At 39.2% G+C, this 21014-nt stretch overlaps 2 protein-coding genes and 1 long non-coding RNA gene across 3 annotated transcripts in view; all 3 read left to right on the plus strand.

Moving 5' to 3' along the window:
• Positions 1-7611, plus strand: part of LOC121973392 — a gene marked incomplete at both ends in the record, with an annotated part of 105508 nt that extends 97897 nt beyond the window's left edge. Inside the window, one exon of the mRNA XM_042524846.1 lies at positions 7266-7611. Coding sequence (XP_042380780.1) covers positions 7266-7611 — 346 coding nt within the window. The remainder of the gene's footprint in view (positions 1-7265) is intronic.
• A 670-nt stretch (positions 7612-8281) lies between these two features.
• On the plus strand, positions 8282-8977 carry LOC121973393. Its single transcript, XR_006109573.1, has 3 exons — positions 8282-8550; positions 8638-8703; positions 8927-8977. It is a non-coding gene; the product is annotated as an uncharacterized LOC121973393 (long non-coding RNA).
• Positions 8978-17114: 8137 nt separating this feature from the next.
• On the plus strand, positions 17115-17580 carry LOC121972464. Its single transcript, XM_042524130.1, has 2 exons — positions 17115-17348; positions 17401-17580. Exons 1-2 carry the CDS (start codon positions 17115-17117, stop codon positions 17578-17580), a joined length of 414 nt encoding a protein of 137 aa, XP_042380064.1.
• Positions 17581-21014: the final 3434 nt, after the last annotated feature.

Here is a 21014-nt window from a genome sequence, read left to right on the forward strand (position 1 = left end):
TATATTGAGATGACCAAGGTATAGGATGATATTCATAGTAAGGTAATTTACCAAGACTACTGGTCCATCTTGCTTGGCCCTATAAAGAATCCAAAACCTGCAAAGGAATGTATATTCACATGGATCATCATGGTTATGTTTGAAAAAAATGAAAGCATTATTTAGAAAAAACCAGCATTTAAAAGACATTTTTTTAATCTGTCATTTGATTTAATGTTTGCAAGGAAAAAGATCTCGGCAGAAATATTATTGTAGAAATTGGATGAAAATTGTTATTTGTTTCATCATATTTGTGTCAAAGTCAGTAAAAGTCGTGAGGTGTTGAATTGAAATGCCCACATAGTAACCCATAGGGAGAAAAACATGTCAGGAATATATTACTTTTGCAATAAGATAAACACCAGAACTATCTCTCGACTTGAGCATATTAACAAACATGATCTCTGCCTTAGACATGTTGAAGTTCTGCAATCACAAAAATCTGCAGAGAAGAATAGAAAGCTATAGCATCAATAGTAAAATTCTTTCACACGATATAGAACTAGGACATGTATGATCAATATAATAATAAGAAGGATTCAAAAAGAGAAATTTCTTCCAGCTACTTAACAAATGTATTCTAGCCATACCGGAGAAGCGTATGGTAGTCATCATACTTCTCAGGTAGCTGACCCTTCGATAGCAGTGTGTCCCTCAACGACTTCACCACTTTCTCCTCATTCGGATCGTGGACGCCTTGGAACATCGTTGGAAATGCATTGCTTTTGCTGACCTTAGTGAGTGATTTCTACAAGGACCTGAAGGTCAATTTTGAAGTCAAAGGGGGCTTCTTCTTCTCGGGCTCCGAAAAATGCTGATGCAATTCCAAAGGTCCGTAGAACGTGTTTGTCCTTCTCGTCTGCTTCTGTTCCTCAGTGGTCGTCGAATTCCTCCTCGAAGAGTCGCCATTGGACCTGGCTGTAGGATAGTTACCCTTCCACCAAGAACTCATTTCGCTTACCAGCTTTCTTTATCTCCTAAATTTCGCAGAATGCCTAGTTTTGACAGAAGATGGAGGTGGAGGTTGGAGGGAAAAGCCTGGCTTCCCTGGAATAACTTCAAGCACTGAGTGGAAGCCATGGAAAGGAGATCGCCCTCCATCTTCAAATGATCTGTAGAAGAAAAGGAAAAAGCAAAGAATATGAAAACGTGCAATGGACAAAGGAGCGATCGAGTCGAGAGAGGAATAAAACAGCAGTGCTGCTTGATCTTAGTAGTGCTCCAAGGTCGTCGAGGTCGCGGTTGGTACAATCCATGGCTACAGATCAGAGGTATGCGATGAGGTTTAGGATGCCTCGACAAAGATCGCCACGCATTGAAAACCTCTAAGCCTTCCATTCTACTCCAATCCCACAGCTGCGCGCTCACCATCACCATAGAAAACGAGAGAGCAAGTGAGAGGTTTTAGGGATCGAGAAGGTAAAGGGGTAGAATGCAGCGGCAAAAAATTTCTGTAGAATACCGAAAAAAAATGACGAATATTAATAAGGGAATTTTCCGGAATTTTTGGACATTTTTCGGGAATTTTTCGGAGCTCGTACGGACGAGTTCACGGGGATAAAAACGGGGGCCCGAGAAAACCTGTTTGGGCTACCCATTTAAGAGAGGAAAAGATTTATTTATTTATCTCTTTTTCCTTTTCTTATTTATTATCTTATTTTCTTTTATTTCCTCTCATTCTCACCGTTCTCTCTTTTCTCCCCGACGCCGCCCGAGCCTTCTCCTCCTCTCTGCCTAACCGCCGGTCGGCGGTTTCTCTCTTCCGAGCGCCGGCCGCCTCCTCTGTGCCGGCCACCCCATGCCCTTGCTGAGTTTCCTTCTGCCGTTTCTCCTCTCCCTGCCCTAATCGGCGCCGCAACAGCCGCCGCTGAGGCCTTAATCCCTCTGCTGCCGAAGCCCTAGCCGCCGGCGACTCTGCCACCGCCGATCTCCGGCCTGTGCCCTAGACTCAGCCCCGACGCCACTGCCGGTACCGGTTTCTCAGCGTCGGCCGCCGTCGCCGTGCCCTAGCACCGCCGCCGACACATCCCCTCACCTCTTGCCGCCGGCCACAGACCGAGCAGTGCCGACCATCACTGGAGACTGCTTGTTTCCGTGCCCTAACACTGCCTTGCTGCCCTCTTTTGTGCTCTGGATCAGCAATCGGCCACTGCAGCCTCCCTTGTGCGCTGTTTGGTTGATCGCAGCCTAGCTCCTTGCCCTAAATCTGTCGAGCCCTAATTTGTTCTTCACTGTCGTGCCCTAGGTTTTCCCCTTTCTGGTGAGTGAGGTAAGCAGCTTACCTTTGTTGTTTCTTTGTATTTGATCACTGGTTGGATGCAGAAATAACTCACAGATGTGGTTGATTGATATCTAGGTTTGGTGTCAATGGGATTAAGCTGTTGTTAGAGCTGAGGAATCTGATCATTATTCGTACACTTAGGTGAGCATGTTTAGTGAATTTGGTTGGGTTCCTATGGAGGATGGTCCATGCTGTATAATTTTGTATAGGGTATTAGGTTATATCTGGGTTAGATTTAATTTTGGGGTAGGCAATTGGTTATGTTAATTAGGGTTTTCCCTAATTTAGTCTTGTGGATTTTTATTTAGCTTTATTGTAATACCCCGGTTCTGAGATTCTGGTTAAATATGACTTAAAAGGTTAGATGGTACTATCCATATCACCAAGGTGCACCTTCCTTTTCGGAAGCCCAAACTTAAGAACTCCAAAGTTAAGCGTGCTTGGCTTGGAGAAATCTGAGGATGGGTGACCTCCTGGGAAGTTTTCCAGGGTGCGTGCGAGTGAGGACAAAGTACGCTGAAAGGACCTCCGGTGGTCTGTGGAGCTAGTCATCAACCCGATGAGCAATTCTGGTGTCGTTCCCGGTTCGGTCCAAGTCCGCCCGAGCCGGGGCGTTACAAATGGTATCAGAGCAGGTATACGATACTTGTTATGTGTTTTAGATTTTCGAGATGTATCTGATACCAATTTGTTATTTGGTATCAGATCGCCAAGGTTTGGCGATACTTGTTTTGATTTTCGTGTTGCGGATTTTGAGATTTGGCTGATACCAATTTAGTGGTATCAGAGCAGGTTGTGGATACCTGCTTTTGGTGTTTTGGATTTTTGGAGGTCTATGTCGGTTTGTACGGATTTCCGTTATGGTTATGTTTCAGACTTCCATTTTGGATTTATATGGATTTCCGACGAATTTTCTCGTTCGGAATTTTGAGGTCAATTTGGGGACTGGACAGCGACGGAACATCTCCAGACAGCAATTAGGTATGATGTTTAATTTTATAGTTTATGACATGTATTAGGATTCTTTATTTAATACTTGTCTGGTTGTAGTAACACATATTACATGTGATAGGTTAGCCATTGAGCATGGTTGACCTTAATAGAGATCAAGGATTATAGCCTCTGGTGATTATTCATATCATACCATCAGTAATGTTAGTTTCTGTTACTACTAGTAGGAGTTGGAGGCACATACCAGCCTCTGCTATTGTTAACTGGCTAATGGATGATATCTACATATTCCTGTTGACTTAGCCAGTAGAGTTTTTTATACTCATATCTTTTGGATATTTGGGTACCCGCTACGATGGAAATTGGTCATTTGGGAAGTATCATATTTGATCATTGTTGAGAATGGTTTGAGGTTGAGGGATATTGTGAGATCAGATATTGTGATATGTTGATTTCTAATGGTTTGTGAGAGTAGATGTTATGTGGTTGTCTGATGATCTATTACTGGATATTTGTTTTGATGGTGACATAGTGAGTGTCAACTATTTTGATGATCTATTATTTGGGTTGTCGTTGATGGTGACATAGTGAGTGCCATGTATGATATTCACAGGTTTGATGATTATAGTTGGTAATCAGATTATAAATCGGGTGCTAGAGAGTTTACGGTTTGGTGTGCCTATGAAATTTTAATAAATCTGGTTATTGTGGTTAGTTAACAGGATGATAAAGTTGATATTTGCTTCCTCTGATATTGGACTATGTGGATAAATAATGATTTGATGTTTGGAATATTAATTTGCTCTCATGGGAAGTAGTGACTTATTCATCTGATATTATGTGGGCTGATATTTTTGAGGATAAAAAATGAGAGTGTCTTGATGTTCTTGAATTCTGACTTTATCTTTTGGGTCGTATACCTTTATACATATGATTATTGTGGGTTTCTAGTAGATTATACCCGAGTGGTTAGACATACATGTCTGATTGTTTATTGGAGGTATTTGTCAATTAAAAACTATGTTGTGGAATGTGCACATATGTTTGAGTGTTTTATTGGATGTATCTTATCGATCTAATCTGAGTTATGATATGTGCATATGTGTTGGGTGTAATATTTGAGGTATCTTGTTTATTATATGATTGTTTTGAGAGTATACTCGTGTCGATTATGATTTGTTGGAAGTATTACGTTGATTATACTCTTGGCATAGGTGTACATATGTCATGTGAGTGTTGTTGAGGTGTATCGTTGATTATACCTATGTTGATATATGCACACGGGTTTGATAGGTATTGTTGGAGGTATCACACTGATTTATACCTGTGCTATGAGTGTGTTTGGTATGTACTAATTGGATGATTATGTCGATCATACTTATGTTGTGTGTGCACGTGTGCCAGGTGCATTGTTGGTAGTATCATGATGATTCTACCTATGTTGAATGTAGAGTGTAAGTGTTTACATTATGTTATTGGTTGTATTATCCTGTCAATAAATTCTTCTATTAGTGGGTGACCGATCCACTAGGATGATGATAGAGTTGACTATGGATTTGATTTGCTTACTAGGTTATTATACCTTTAGCTGCCCACAGTGATATGTGGTTGAGTGATCTCGTGCAGCCTCTAGTTGGATAGTTAGGTGCCTTGGACACTTATGGATCGTTTGTGGTGGAGCGGAGTTCCCACATATACATATTTCGAATTGCTTGTAGCGGAGCATTGCTCCCATATCTATTGCAGATACATGTTATAGATTATTTGTAGTGGAGTGTTACTCCTACATATTGAGGATTTCTTGTGGTAGAGCGTTGCTCCCACATATGTGGTGTTTTCTGTGATGGAGCGTTGCTCTCACACGGGTGGATCTATTCTTGGTGATTTGTATTGTTGATGATTATATTGCAGATTTATTGTCAGGGATGTTATGGTTAGGAAGGTTTGTGATACAGACATTATGTATCTTGGTTTTATCATTAAGGCTTGCAGAACCTTAGATATTTTCTGAGACTAGATGATTTTGGTATTTCGAGGATGTTTGGATCAGTTTCCATTGTCTTTGTTGACGATGTTGTGATTTATTTCGGATCCGCGGTGAGTTATGCACTTCATCTTTGCATAGTTCCAGAGATTGTCTCGATGGGAACATCTATATGCACAGAAGAAGTGCGTATTTTGGTTGTCTTGTGAGATGTTTGAGACACTCGGTCACCGAGTAGTATCTGTGGTTCCACGGAGATCGAGGTTGTTACTTGGGAGTAGACGGAGTCTATAGAAGAGGCTCGCAACTTCCTTTGTTTGGGCTCGATATTTGGAGATACGTTGAGGGTTTCTCTGGATAGCTATGTCAACTGACACGGAAAGGCGTGAAGTTCACTGGACTAAGGATGACAAGACCTTCTAGGAGTTGAGCGGAGACTAGTGTCGGCTCCGATTTTGGTGTTACCTTCGGAGAGGATGGATATGTCCTCTACACCGACGCATCTATTCGGGGTTTGAGCGCTGTTCTGATGCAGCACGATATGGTAGTCTTCTATGCTTCTCGTCGATTGAAGGAACATGAGAAGAACTACCCTGTACATGATCTGGAGCAAGTCGTCATTATTTTTGCCATGAAAATTTGGCGATATTAGTTATATGGCATTACATTTGAGATTCTCACTGACCATAAGAGTCTCAAATATCTGTTTACTTGGAAGGAACTTAATCTCCGACGGAGGAGATGGATGGAGTTCCTGAAGGATTATGATTGTACCATTAGCTATCACCCGGGGAGAGCTAATGTGGTTGCCGATGCGCTTAGCAGGAAGTCCGGAGGGACTTTAGTTTGCCACCGAGTTGTGGTCACAGACTTGATTTAAGGTTCCTCCGATTTGGTCCTTGAGGGGTAAGGACAGACAGAGTAGGGTACTTTGGTACCATGGGTGCTCAGTCGTTGATCAGGACAGGGATACGAGAGCCATAGGCTGCTGATCAGTATTTGCAGTTTATTTACAGCCAGATAGCTTCCGGGCAGCAGACCGAGTTCACATGAGACGAGGAGAGTGTTATACACTACCGAGGCAAATTTTACGTGCTTCAGTCTCATCCGGTCTTATAGGAGTTACTTCCGGAGGCTCATCGCTCATGATTTGCTGTCCACCCAGGCGGTACCCGTGTGTACCAAGATTTGAGGTGTTTCTATTGGTGGAACGACATGAAGGAAGACATCGCGAATTTCGTAGCTAGATGTCTTGTTTGTCAGCAGGTGAAGGCTGAACACCAGAGACCTGCAGGATTACTTCAGCAGATTCCTATTCCTGAGTGGAAGTGGGATCACATTACCATGGACTTTGTGGTAGGGTTGCCGAGGACACGACGAGGCCATGACACGATTTGGGTAATCGTTGATCGATTAACCAAATCAGCGCACTTCTTAGCGATCCGGAGGACTGATTCCCTGGATCGATTGGAAGATCTGTATTGCCGGGAGATCATCAGACTACATGGTGTTCCGTTGAGTATCATTTCGGATAGAGATCCACGATTTACGTCTCGGTTCTGGCAGAGTCTGCAGCAGGCCTTGGGTACACATCGATCTGACTTTCCATCCATACAGGACGGATCCGAGCGGACCATTCGAGACTTTAGAGGACCCTGAGGTCGTGTGTTATGGATTTTGGAGGCGATTGGGAGGACCATCTGCCGTTGGTAGAGTTGCCTACAACAATAGCTTTCATTCGGCTATCCGGATGCCGTTTGAGGCATTGTATGGTAGACCTTGTCCGGACACCGTCCTTTGGGATGAGGTTGGAGAGGCTCAGTTGTTGGGACCTCATAGGGTTCAGCAGGATGCAGAGTTGGTCCGTACTATCAGACGGAGGATGTCAGAGGCGCAGGATCGTCAGAAGAGTTATGCTGATCGGAGACGCAGACCACTAAAGTTCTCTGTTGGCGACCATGTATTTCTACGAGTGTCACCCACGAAAGGGGTGAAGAGATTTGGCCTCAGAGGTAAGCTAGCTCCGCGGTACATTGGTCCTTTCGAGATCTTGGAGAGGATCGGAGCGGTAGCTTACCGATTGGCACTACCACCGTCTCTGTCAGGCGTTCACGATGTATTTCACGTATCGATGCTGAGGAGATACGTGCCCGACCCGACACATGTGCTGGCAGATATCCCAGTTCCAGTTCAGCCTGACATTACCTATGAGGAGGTTCCGGTACGGATACTCGACCGGAAAGAGCGTCAGTTGCGGAACAAGACTATCTGGCTGGTTAAAGTCGGATGGCAGTATCATTCAGACAAGGAGGCTACTTGGGAGCTTGAGGATACGATCCGAGCTCGATACCCTCATCTTTTCACTTGAGGTATGTGAGTTTGTTTACCGTTCAGCATTTATTATTATTATATGTTGTTAGTACTTGCTGATGGTAGATAACGAAATTTGGGGACCAAATTTTTATTAGTGGGGGAGAATGTAGAATACTGAAAAAAAATGATGAATATTAATAAGGGAATTTTCCGGAATTTTGGACATTTTTCGGGAATTTTTCGGAGCTCGTACGGACGAGTTCACGGGGATAAAAACGGGGGCCCGAGAAAACCTGTTTGGGCTACCCATTTAAGAGAGGAAAAGATTTATTTATTTATCTCTTTTTCCTTTTCTTATTTATTATCTTATTTTCTTTTATTTCCTCTCATTCTCTCCGTTCTCTCTTTTCTCCCCGACGCCGCCCGAGCCTTCTCCTTCTCTCTGCCCTAACCGCCGGCCAGCGGTTTCTCTCTTCCGAGCGTCGGCCGCCTCCTCTGTGCTGGCCACCCCATGCCCTTGCCGAGTTTCCTTCTGCCGTTTCTCCTCTCCCTGCCCTAATCGGCGCCGCAACAGCCGCCGCTGAGGCCTTAATCCCTCTGCTGCCGAAGCCCTAGCCGCCGGCGACTCTGCCACCGCCGATCTCCGGCCTGTGCCCTAGACTCAGCCCCGACGCCACTGCTGGTACCGGTTTCTCAGCGTCGGTCGTCGTCGCCGTGCCCTAGCACCGCCGCCGACACATCCCCTCACCTCTTGCCGCCGGCCACAGACCGAGCAGTGCCGACCATCACTGGAGACTGCTTGTTTCCGTGCCCTAACACTGCCTTGCTGCCCTCTTTTGTGCTCTGGATCAGCAATCGGCCACTGCAGCCTCCCTTGTGCGCTGTTTGGTTGATCGCAACCTAGCTCCTTGCCCTAAATCTGCCGAGCCCTAATTTGTTCTTCACTGTCGTGCCCTAGGTTTTCCCCTTTCTGGTGAGTGAGGTAAGCAGCTTACCTTTGTTGTTTCTTTGTATTTGATCACTGGTTGGATGCAGAAATAACTCACAGATGTGGTTGATTGATATCTAGGTTTGGTGTCAACGGGATTAAGCTGTTGTTGGAGCTGAGGAATCTGATCATTATTCGTACACTTAGGTGAGCATGTTTAGTGAATTTGGTTGGGTTCCTATGGAGGATGTTCCATGCTGTATAATTTTGTATAGGGTATTAGGTTATATCTAGGTTAGATTTAATTTTGGGGTAGGCAATTGGTTATGTTAATTAGGGTTTTCCCTAATTTAGTCTTGTGGATTTTATTTAGCTATTTAAATTCTTATGAATTTTATCTAAATAAAAATATATATATTGATTGGTACAGGACATTGATTCGAGACGGTGTCTCGACGAGGGATCAATTTCGGATTGGACCTTTCTATTTTCGGAGGCGGGTACTTTTGACTTTTGTCATTTGATATACATAGTAGTGAATTTAACAAGTTGCATTAATTATGTCCTTTATTTGTTTCGGTTAGTCACTACCCATTATTTGATACATGATTGATTGATTGCTTGATTTGCATCCCATGTATACTTTAGTGGTTTATACATGCTTATAGGGGGTAGTGATATACCATGCTTTACCATGTTCAGGACCTAGGTTTTATACCTTCTGTGTACCTTTGGATTGTTTTGATTCGTTGACCTATGATGCACTTTTATATACATGTGGATTAGGTCAGGATATTTTGTGGTTAGTGCCATGCACCATTTGCATGATTGCATGCTGTGCGATAGTCCGCTCCATTATTGTTGAGCACATCGCCAGTTACATGGATCTGCACACACCACCACTCATGGGTTAGTGGTCGATTCAGGCTGAGTGTGTTGCAGCAGGGACTCTGTTAGGCACCGTTGGTCCGCTCATGGGTAGTGGGACACAACGTGTTATCCGGCAGGGATTCCTCCCCGTCTTTGAGCACCGGGAGATGAGAGCATTGCGCTCCCCCATTTATGATTTGGGGTAGGAGGATAGGTGTTCTCCGACAGCATCTCGTCCACTCGGTCACTCATCAGGAGTAGTGACGACAGAGTGTATGGTTGTCACAGCCCTACCCACTCGGCCTCTCTATTGTGTGAGATGATCGACTGGCGTCAGGGGTGACCAGGACGCATCATTGGCATCATATGCATGATGCATTTATTGCTTGTGTTTGTGTTTGCTGCATTTATATGCTGCATATTGTTTGGGATACCTATGTTTAGCATGCATACAGGACTTCCCTATCCCTCGGATTGCTTGACCTTATACTCAGGACCTGGTTAGTACAGTATTCTCCTGTTTACTTCAGATGCATTTTTATCTTTCTTATCAGGAGACTGTACGCATGATTAGTGCTAGGTGTTGTTTCCCTACTTTGTATATCAATTGTACCTGCTGAGTGTTGGACTCACCCCGCCTCCATTGTTGTTATTTTCAGGTTGATGCTGTCCGGAGGGAGTTCCAGTCGCTAGTCCCCACAGCACGTAGTGCTAGATCTCTGCAGACCTCGATGGTTTATATTTCGTTTAGTTTTGTTTTGCATTTATTGATTATGTGTGGACTTGGTTTGTTTGGATACTTGGTTGTTGTATGGATTTTTGTGATGATGATGGATTTTTATTCGATGTGTTTTTTTTACTACGTGCCTGCATGAAGAGGTGAGTTCGTCGGTTTGAGCTTTACGAGTGTAGTTGAGTAGGGTGGTTTTTGAGTCGAGTATTACTACTTTGTTTGATTATATATAACTGGATGTTTTATTTTATTTTATTATTATTATTCAACTAGGTATTTGTGAGATGTAGAAAAGTTTGATTGTCGATGTCCGACTTTTGCAAAATTTCCAAATTGGACTCCTAATGATGCACATTACAAATGGTATCGTGATGACGAGATCCATGTACCGCGCTCTGGTGACCACCTAGCGAGGGAGATTCTAGGATTTGTTTATGGTGTGATTTGTGGTTACACAACAAGGACGTTGTGTCTTTAAGTGGGGGTGATTGTAATACTCCGGTTCTGAGATTCTGGTTAAATATGACTTAAAATATTAGATAGTACTATCCATATCACTAAGGTGCACCTTCCTTTTCGGAAGCCCAAACTTAAGAACTCCAAAGTTAAGCGTGCTTGGCTTGGAGAAATCTGAGGATGGGTGACCTCCTGGGAAGTTTTCCAGGGTGGTCTGTGGAGCTAGTCATCAACCCGATGAGCAATTCTGGTGCCGTTCCCGGTTCGGTCCAAGTCCGCCCGAGCCGGGGCGTTACAATTCCAGAGAGAGAGAAAGACAAAACGCAGCAGCGGCAAAAAATTGCGAAAGGGAAAAAGCGGCGAAAGAAGAAAAACAACGCTATTTAATAACACTTAATAGACAACGGTTTTCAAAAACCGTTGTCGTAATCCCAAAAAAAGCACACATAGACAATATTTTTCAAAAACTGTTGTCGTAGCCTTTAAAAACCATTGTCGTAGCCCCAAAAAAACATAAATAGACAACGGTTTTTAAAAACCATTGTCGTAGGCAAAAAAAAAATTTCTAAAAGACAACGGTTTTTGTTAAAACCGTTGTTAAAAGGTAAAAAGACAACGATTTGGTATAAAACCGTTGTCGTTTGAGTGTTGTTGAATGCGGATTTTCTTGTAGTGAATCCATTACTTAGATAGACCTTATTGAGGTTATGACCCAGGGAAAGCTGATAGAAAAACTATCTTTTCTTGATATGCATGTTTAGCTTAAAGACTTTGTCCAGAAGTGGTCATTGATCCAATATCCAAGAAGGCTCCTGTGCCTGGCTACAGTCTAGAAGCTAATTTTTGAAATGTGTATTTATTTGATTGACAATTAAACCTAAATCTAACTCAAATATTAATTAATCCTTATATTTCAAATTAACTTAATAAAGATAAAATTAATAACCATTTCACAAAACTTATAAGATTCCTTATTTGAAAATTTAAAAAAACGTGAGATGGACTTAGGTTAAATTGAATATTTAATTAATCAAACATAAACTTAAACTTTAATTAATCAAACTCAAACTTACACATTAATTAATTAAACTCAAACTTAAACTTTAATCAAACTCAAACTTAAACTTAACTTTAATTAATCAAACTTAATCAAAACTAAATTAAACTTAAAATTAAAACTAAATTAAATTTAAAATTGACACTAATTAAAATTAAAATTAACTTAAAACTAAAATCTACGTCTTTACGCTTAAGGTGCTTGTATTAGGCACCCTGATTTGCCTAAAACTAGGTGCCTGAATTTAATCTAGGCACCTCGTACCACTAACAACCCACCCACATTTTTCATAAATCACCCATAGTTTTAGGGATAAGGGCGCCCGATTCGCCTTTGGTCGCCATGAACCACCTACTATAAAGGCGCTTGGAACCATCTCTAGGTGCTCGTATTTGGCCTACATAAGGCACCCAGAGTTTCATCTCTATGCACCCCAACTAAATACAATATTTGGTTTTCTCCCCCAATGTTAAGTCTACTTTGCTTCCAAGGTCGTCATTTCTTATATAAACATTTAGAAAATGCCTCAGTAATACTCTAATTCAAACTAATTTCAAATTTAAATATTTTTTGTTAATATTTAAATTATTATTATTAGGGTTAAGAGAAAGAACCCTGATGATGTTGGTACCTCTCAGACCCCTAGTATTGGATTTCCTATAGAAAAACCTAGGATTAGGTTTTTATACATATCATATATACCTCTTCACTCTAGATACCTATATAGGACATTCTTTATGAGATCTTGCATACTATCTATTGAGATTATTAAGTATTATAGTCTACAGAATCTAGTTTATTATTCTAATTTAGTTAATAAAGGTTTGTGTGTTGAACTATACAATAACTTGGGTTGAGTTGATAACCTCATCTACATTATTAAGATAGACAATAGGAACCTTACATTACCCCCCCCCCCCCCCCACCATCCTTAGAGAGTATTTACAGCTTACACCTTCATCATGCACATTCATATGCTACCCTCCTAGGGAGCTATCATTTGGTGATCCCTACTCCCACATTACGCTAGATACGAATTATTCGTATTTTTTTAGGGGAGAGGGGGTATCCACTGTGACTCAGTTCTGATCCGTTACACTAGGATTCAGGATTATGTCTTAATAAGGTCCTAGTTCTATGCATTCTAACCTTAACCACTAGAGATATAGCTATGATGAAACCCTTCCATTCATTTCTACTTTATGCATTATGTCATAGACTTAACATATATATTAGCTTGCATATGTTTCATGTCATCATTTACTCTGTCAGTATTAGCACTAGTAGAAGGGTTCACATGCCTTACTGCCACATTTTGACTTCACTTTTAGCATCATTAGATTTTGATGTCACCTCAGGTGATGTCAAAAATCTAAATGAGTTTGACATAGTAGGTACTAGGAACCTTCCTTTAGCTACTATTCATATAGTTGATGAGGGGGCTATGTCATGGAGGAGAAAGAATCAACATTAGCTTGACCCAAAGGATTAGCCTCATCCTGACCTAGATCTAGCCCCAACAGAGGACAAGGACCTCTTGATCTTCTTATTAATCTTCTTTAGCTAGCCTTGAGGAGTCTGTCACTGGTATCTTATAGAAGATTCATAGTCTTAGGGAGGAGGAGCAAACTCGACACCTCCATATGATGGATTTTCTTAGATCTTGGAGCTTAGGCCCCCCTCCATCATCTTCACAGTAGATGATCAAATTTTATGTCTTGAGACTGATCTGTACTGACTTGGATTTGATTTATTTCTTTAACTATAGTTGACTTTTGCTTGAGTTAGACTTTGACTTATGCTCCTGATTATTGACTTATACCTTTCTAATTTTAGTAGAATAGGATATTGTTTATGTCCTTCAAAACTTGCATATTTTTTAAATTTTTTGAAAACCTTATTTTCCAAAGCCATCTTCTTTAAAATTCTAAGTATAATTTTTTTACTAAGTAAAAATGTTTTTGTTTTTTTTCAAAAAAAAATTGAACTTAGCCTAGGTTTTCCCCTAGAAAGCATGAAGCTATAGATTTATGTAGCCAACATCTCACAAGTACATTAGGATTACCTTAGTTATTTATAAAAAAACACATAGAATAGTGTGAGATATTTAGGCTAAAGTTTAGATTTTAGATGCTTATATCAGTACATCATCATAAGTTTGGGCTAAAAATACCAACTCAAATTGATCAAGTTAAGTAATCATTCATAGTAAACAATTAATTAGATATTTTTACTTAACTTGACTAACCAACTGAAAACTACTATCTATTGGTAATCAGCTAGTAGCTAAAGATTAGATGTTTCTTTAAAAAGAAATAAATTATTTTAACATATTATTTTTCAAAAATTACTAAATATTTTTTTAATTATACATGGACTATAAGGAAATCAATCTTAAATTTCTTGCTTAATTTTGTTATTTATTTTATTCATATTTAAATGAAGGGGAGCCTTGGCGCAACAGTAAAATTGTTGCTTAGTGATCAAAAGGTCACGAGTTCAAATCCTGGAAACAACCTCTTACAAAAAGTAGGGTAAGGTTGCGTACAATGGATCCTTCCTTAGGACCCTACATAGCGGGAGCTTCGTGCATCGAGCTGCCCTTTTATGTTCTTCATACTTAAATATTTTTTACTTGATATTATTGTTCAAGATACTTGAAAAATCTTAATTAAACACTTTAAAAAAATATTCTTTCTTAGAATATTTACTTTAAACAAACTTTCAAATATTTATTTTTTCAAAAAGATTTCTCCATGCTTAATTTTTCAAAAATAAACTTGAGTGAATCTTTTATAAAAATTTTTCAAAGTCTGGTGTATTTCAAAATTATATTTTTCCTAGAGATTTATATATATATATATATATCAAAGGGGGAGAAATAAGATAAAGTTAATATATTTTTTGAAGATAAAAAAATATAAACCTTTCAAAATAAGTTAAAATATTTTTAAAATACATTATTCAAAAACATGCTTTCAAAAGTATTTAGGGTGAGAGTATTTAATTGAGGGGATCATGTCTTGAAAAACTCAACTAAACTACGTACTATAGAGTTATTATTATTTTTTTAATTTATCTAAAAAAATGTTATATTTTACTTAACTTTAAACTAGGTTGTCATAAATTAAAATGAGGAAGATTGTTGGTGTTGGAAGCATTAGCTAATCAAACATGTGTTTTGATATTAGCAAAGGTTCAAAGTTAAAGGTTTTTGTGATCTAATGAGCTATAGAGTTAAAGGTTTTGTGATCTATAGAGTTAAAGGTTTTGTGATCAAAGTTAAAGTATACAGGAAAGTCCTAGTTCAGGCTAGGTAAAGAAATCCTAGTTAATTAGATTAGACAAAGAAGTTCTAGTTAGGTAGATTTGGTAGAAGTCTTGGCAGATCGAGGACATTGGGCGAAAGCCCTAGGGGTCACAAACACCAGGTGGAAGTCTAAACGAGTCGAGGATTGAACGTCTAGCAGGAAGTCCCAAAGTAAAGATCGGATGCTAAACAAAAGTCCAAATAAGTCAGGATCACTAGATATTTGGCAATAGGTAAACTCTCATGAGAGGAGTAGGTGAAGATGCGTTATCCATTGAGAGAATAGTAGACATCAGTCAGACCTAAGATTTTAGTGAAATCCAAAAGTTAGGACTGGATAGTCTCAAGACTATAAAATTAAATTTAGCTATTTATATCATTTATTATGCCTATTGTGCTAACTTTGTGATGCAGGAAAGATGGCTAAAGTTAGGGTATTCTAGGCACCCGGAATGGATCCAGGCGCTCGGAGGTTTGGGCAACCAGAAAGGATCTAGGCGTCTAGAATGACCCAAATCCAGCTATGCAAGCAACTGAGTTGGGACACCTTGGTTGGCTAGTACACATTAGACTCTAGATGCCTAGAAGGGATCTAGGTGCCTAGGAATGGATAGATGTGACTCGGATTGAGATTCGCTAAGGTGCAGTCACATCAACAACCCAGGAGCTTGGAGGTAGATAAATGCCAACGAGGACAGATTAGATCAGGTCTACCTCAAGCGCCTAGAAGGGATCCAAGAGCCCAAATTGCCTTATAAAAGGAGACTTTGACTAGCAGCTCAGAACACACATCTTCTACGTTGGGCGACTCCAGCATTGCTCTAAACTTTGACTATGACATAGAAATCTTGACGGATCGAGTACTTTGGGTGAAATCCTAGAGTGGGAAACTCTAGGTGAAAATCCTGGTGGTCGTGGACCAGGTGGAAGTCTGGATGAGTCATGGAGTGAACGTTCAGCATGAAGACCTGAAGTCTTGGATGCTGAGCAAAAGTCCAGATGATCGTGGAGGACCAGTCTGAAAAAAAGGTAAACTCTCCTGAGAGGAGTAGGTGAGGACGCATTCCCGAAGAGGGAACAGTAGGTGTTGGTTCAGCCTAGAGTTTCAACGAAACTCAAAGTTAGAACTGGACATGCAGTTTAAGGCTGTCAAATTTATATTATATATATTATTTATTTCCTGAACTAACTTTGTTTTACAGAAAATAAGGAAGCTGAAAAAGTTGGTCCAGGCACCCGGAAGGGGTCCGGGCCCCCGGACCAAGCTCACCCCGGGTGCCCAAGCGGTCTGGGCAGACGGTCGAACCTGAAAAATGATCCATAAGCTGATGTGGAGCACGTCGATTAGCCGAGCCATTTGGTCCAAGCGCCCGGAAGGGTCCAGGTGCCCAGAATAATATATATATAAGTAGAATTCGACCAGGGGCTAAATAACAACATTCCAAGCAACTTTCGCTTCTTCATGCTGCTGTGAAAACACTTCCTTGATGCTTAAAAGCTGCCCCGACGACCACCGCACTAAAGATCTAAAATTTGGAGTTGTTGGTATTCTTTAATTGTTATAATTACTTGTAATCATTGTACTTGTACTTCTTTCAATTGATCAGTGATTGCCTATTGAAAGCACTCTCACGTGAGGGCCTTGGAGTAGGAGTTGTCATAGGATTCAAACCAAGTAATTCTTGGTGTTTGCGATTGCTTTGTTTTATTTATGTCTTTTCTATCTCTATTCCGCTACATTTTACTCAAACATTTTTAAATGAATATGATAGCCATGAGTGTTATTCACCCCCCTCTAGTGCATCGATCCTACAATTGGTATCATAGCGAGGTCGCTTTGAATCGGTGAAATCACCATTCAAGTAAATTTTTTCATGGTATTTTTATATTTTCTCGGAGTTGATCAGAATCAGTATAGTTGTCTCATTCCGATTATTTTTATCGTAATCAAAATTTTTTCATTGAAATAGCGCAACACCATTCGAGCCTTTTTTTTTTCTTTATCTTCCTACCGCACTACTAATCCAAGACTAAGTCTTGGAACAAGTGTCATTGTTTTTGTCTTTACAAGATCCTTTCTCTAAATGGCCCACCAAGAAGGTTACAACACTGCATGCCCTCCACACTTCTCCAGCAAAGACTTCGGCTACTGGAATGGCCGAATGGAGTACCACCTCAAGACTCAAGTAGAGATGTGGATAATCATCCAGACGAGATGTGCATATCCGACCGAAGATGGAGTCCTCATCCCGTGCGACAAATGGGATACACCAACCAGAAAGAAGATTGAGGCTAACGTCAAAGCTATTCAGACCCTACAATGCGGCCTGACAAAAGAAGAGCTGAACCAAGCCAACCCATTTTCAAGTGCGAAAGAACTATGGGAGAAGCTGATTGAACTGCATGAGGGAACCTCAACCACTAAGGTAAGTAAGTGTGATTTGATTCTAAATAAATTATATAACATAAAAAATGCAGGTGGATGAGACGACTAGCCAACTTCACGCACGCATTCAAGACCTCCTCAACGGTCTCCATGCAATTAGACAAAAGGTGGAAAATCGTGACATCATCAGGTATACACTTAATGCATTTAAGAGGTACACTTTATGGGCATCCATGGTAGATGCTTACAAAGTGTCTAAAGATCATTCATAAATTAAATTAGATGAATTATTTTTCAAATTTGAATTTCGTGAACAAATTAATACTACTCGGGCCGAGAAAGGTATTGCGCTACTTGTAGGGAAACTCGTGAGCAAGAAGTTGAAGCCTAAGCACTAGATCGAATCCTAGCCCGAAGATGAATCAGACTCAGAAGAAGATGAAATAACCACTAAACTAGTCAAACTAGTTCAGAAAGCACTTAAGAAGAAGAAGGTGACTCAATTGAACACGAAGGCCAAGTCTGGAGTTACTACTACGGCTACAACAAGAACGAACACTACAAGCCTGAATGTTCAAATGAGAAGCAAAAAAGAAGGAAGGTGTTAAAGGCAATGTGGTCCAAGTCATCAGAAGAGTCGGACGAAGAAGAATATGAGCAAGCAAGCTTCGTTTCTCTACCAGCACAAGCGTACATTGTCGAAACTAAGTCTGAGTCCGAAACAGGAGCGGAATTAGAAACTGAGCCCAAAAGAAGCCATAGATTCATATTTGTTTCCGAAGGGCCAAACAACATTGTAAGTTCTTTGTTCACTGATACTCAAATAGATGAATTATTAAATTTAATTGAATACTTATTAAGAAAATTGGCTAAATCCAATCTTTGAGTCAAGTCACTTCAAAAGGAGGTAACAACCCTTAAGGAAGTGACTAACTCGAGTTCTTTGACTGAGCAAATTCAAGAAAAAACCTCAACTCAAGTCCAACAACTTGAGGAAGAGAATTCTAATTTAAAAACTCAAGTCAAAGAACTCAAGGACTCATTGGAATGATTCACTTTGGGTTCCAAGAATCTTGACCTAATTCTTAGAAAACAAAAGACCGTATACAACCGATCCGGACTCGGATATAAGGCCAAACATTGATTCAAGTCTTACTTGTCTTTAGTGAATCGATCAAATAAAAATATAGTCCAAGCATGGGTCCCCAAGTCTAACTTGATTAATCAAGTTGGACTTGGTCAATATTGAATCCCCAAGGATCAAATTCATTACCTTTATAGACCTTATTGAGGTTATGATCAAGGAGGAGTCAATAGAAAGACCATCTTTATAAATAAACCTGATTGATGCTTGATTTACTATTTTTCTCTTATGCATACTTAGATTAGGATAGATAAGGACTTAGGCTTGATCTACACCTAACTAGTTAGACCTAGGATTTTCAGAAAGAAAATTAAATATTCAATTTCTTTAAAAGGCTTTGTCTAGAAATAGTTGATGATCTAATACCCAAGAAAGCCTAGTGCCTCGCCATAGTCTGAAAGCCAATTATTGAAATAAATATTTAATTGACTAACTGTCAAACCTTAGTCTAATTCAAATGTAAATTAATCCTTAGATGTTAATCTAAATTGAAGATAAAATTAACCAACTCACGAAAACTTATAAGGTTTCATGATTGAAATTTAAGAAAAGGGTAGGATGGACTTAAGTTTAAAATAAAAAGTAGTTAACCAAACCTAAATTAATTAAACTCAATTCAATTAAGTTAACTTAATTAAAAATTAACTAAAATTAATTCAATTTAATTAACCTACGTCATTTTAATTAATTTTAAATTCTTAATTAATTTCAAAAGAATAATTAATTTCAAAATCTGAATTATTTTCAATTAGCTTTCAAAATGTAAAACTTAAATATTTTTCAAAATTCAATCTTATATTCAAATCAAAATTCAGAAGTTAAACTTAAATATTTTTCAATCTTAAATTTCTTTCAAAATCTAAAACTTAAATATCTTTTAAAATTCAATCTTAAATTCAAATCAAAATTCAAAAGTTAAATATTTTTAATTCTCAAACCTAAAATCAACATCTAACATAAACTTATAAGCTTAATATGTTTGATAATTTAGAAAGGGTAAAATGGAAAATCAAGAAAATAGATAATCACTTTTATCTTATTTTTTTTCGATACTTGGACTCTAGGACCCTCAAAACTTAAATAATTTTCTTAAATTTTTTTTGGCATTAATCAAGGGGGAGTGAAAGGACTTAAGTTCAATTAAATATTTTTTGATTAAATATTTTCTCAAAATTAAAATTTTTTAATTACTCTCAAAATTAAATATTCTTTTAAGTTAAAGTAATTTTTTTTCAAAAAAAAATTAAAATTTTTTTTTTCAAAAGAAGTTCAGTTTCTCTTGATTTAACTATTTTGAAAATAAATTTTAACTATTTTAAGTTTTTAGCTAAATACTTAACTTAGTGTTTTAAATCTCTTTCAAAATTAAATTTGTTTAAGGAGGAGCTTAGTGTTATGAAAGAGATTAGACTTTTTAACTATCTTTGCAAATTTTTTTCCCCCTAATCTTAGTATCTTTTTGATTGGGTCAAAGGGGAAAGAAAGGCTAAAATTAAGTTAACATATAACTTTTTAATTAAGGGGAGCATAAGGGAGATTTTTTTAAAATGTCAAAATTGTTTTAAGTTCTTTTAACTGTTTCACTTATGCTCATGTTTAAATTATTATTATGTTTTATTTAACTCTGAATCAGGTTACCATATAGTGAGAGATTGTTGGTGTAGGGAGCACCAGACGATTGAACCTAAGTTTTGATTATCGCAAAAGGTCAAAAGTTAAGGTTACTTGTCATCTAATAAGTTTGAATAAGCTTGCAGAAAAGTTCTAAGTATTCTTAGGCAAAAGTCCTAGTGGATTCTAGGTAGGTGGAAAATTATAGGGGGAGGTAACCCTAGGTCCTAGGGGGTGGTAAACCTAGGCAATGTAAAGTCCAAACTGTGGTTAGGTAAGGCGAAGTCTTGGTGGGTCGAGCACTTTCGGTGAAATCCTCAAGTCGGAAACTCTAGGTAAAAATCCTTATGGTCGCGAACCAAGTGGAAGTCTGGATGGGTTATGGAGCGAACGTTCAGCATGAAGACTTGAAGTCTCAGACGCTAAGCAAAAGTTCAGGCGGTGTGGAGGACCGGTATGGTAAAAGCTAAACTCTCCTGAGAGGAGTAGATGAGGACATGTTCCCCGAAGAGAGAACAATAGATGTCGGTTCAACCTAGAGTTCAACAAAATTCAAAGTCAGAATCGGACAGTCCGAGGTTATCAAATTCATATTATATTTATTATTTATTGACTGTACTAACTTTATTTTGCAGAAAATAATAAGCCTGAAAAAATTGGTCCAGGCACCCGGATCTGAAAAATAATCCACATTAGCATCGATTGGCTGAGTCACGTGGTCCAAGCGTCCGGAGGGGTTCCAGGCGCTTGGAACAACATATATAGGCAGCATTCGACCAGGGGCTAAATAAGAACATTCCAAGCAACTTTTGCTTCTTTGTGCTGCTATGAAAGCACTTCCTTGACGCTCAAAAGTTGCTCCGACGACCACCGCACTGAAGATATAAAATTCGGAGTCATTGGTATTCTTTAATTATTATAATTACTTGTAATCATTGTACTTGTACTTCT

This window comes from Zingiber officinale, chromosome 4A, assembly GCF_018446385.1.
Source record: "Zingiber officinale cultivar Zhangliang chromosome 4A, Zo_v1.1, whole genome shotgun sequence".
NCBI lineage: Eukaryota > Viridiplantae > Streptophyta > Magnoliopsida > Zingiberales > Zingiberaceae > Zingiber > Zingiber officinale.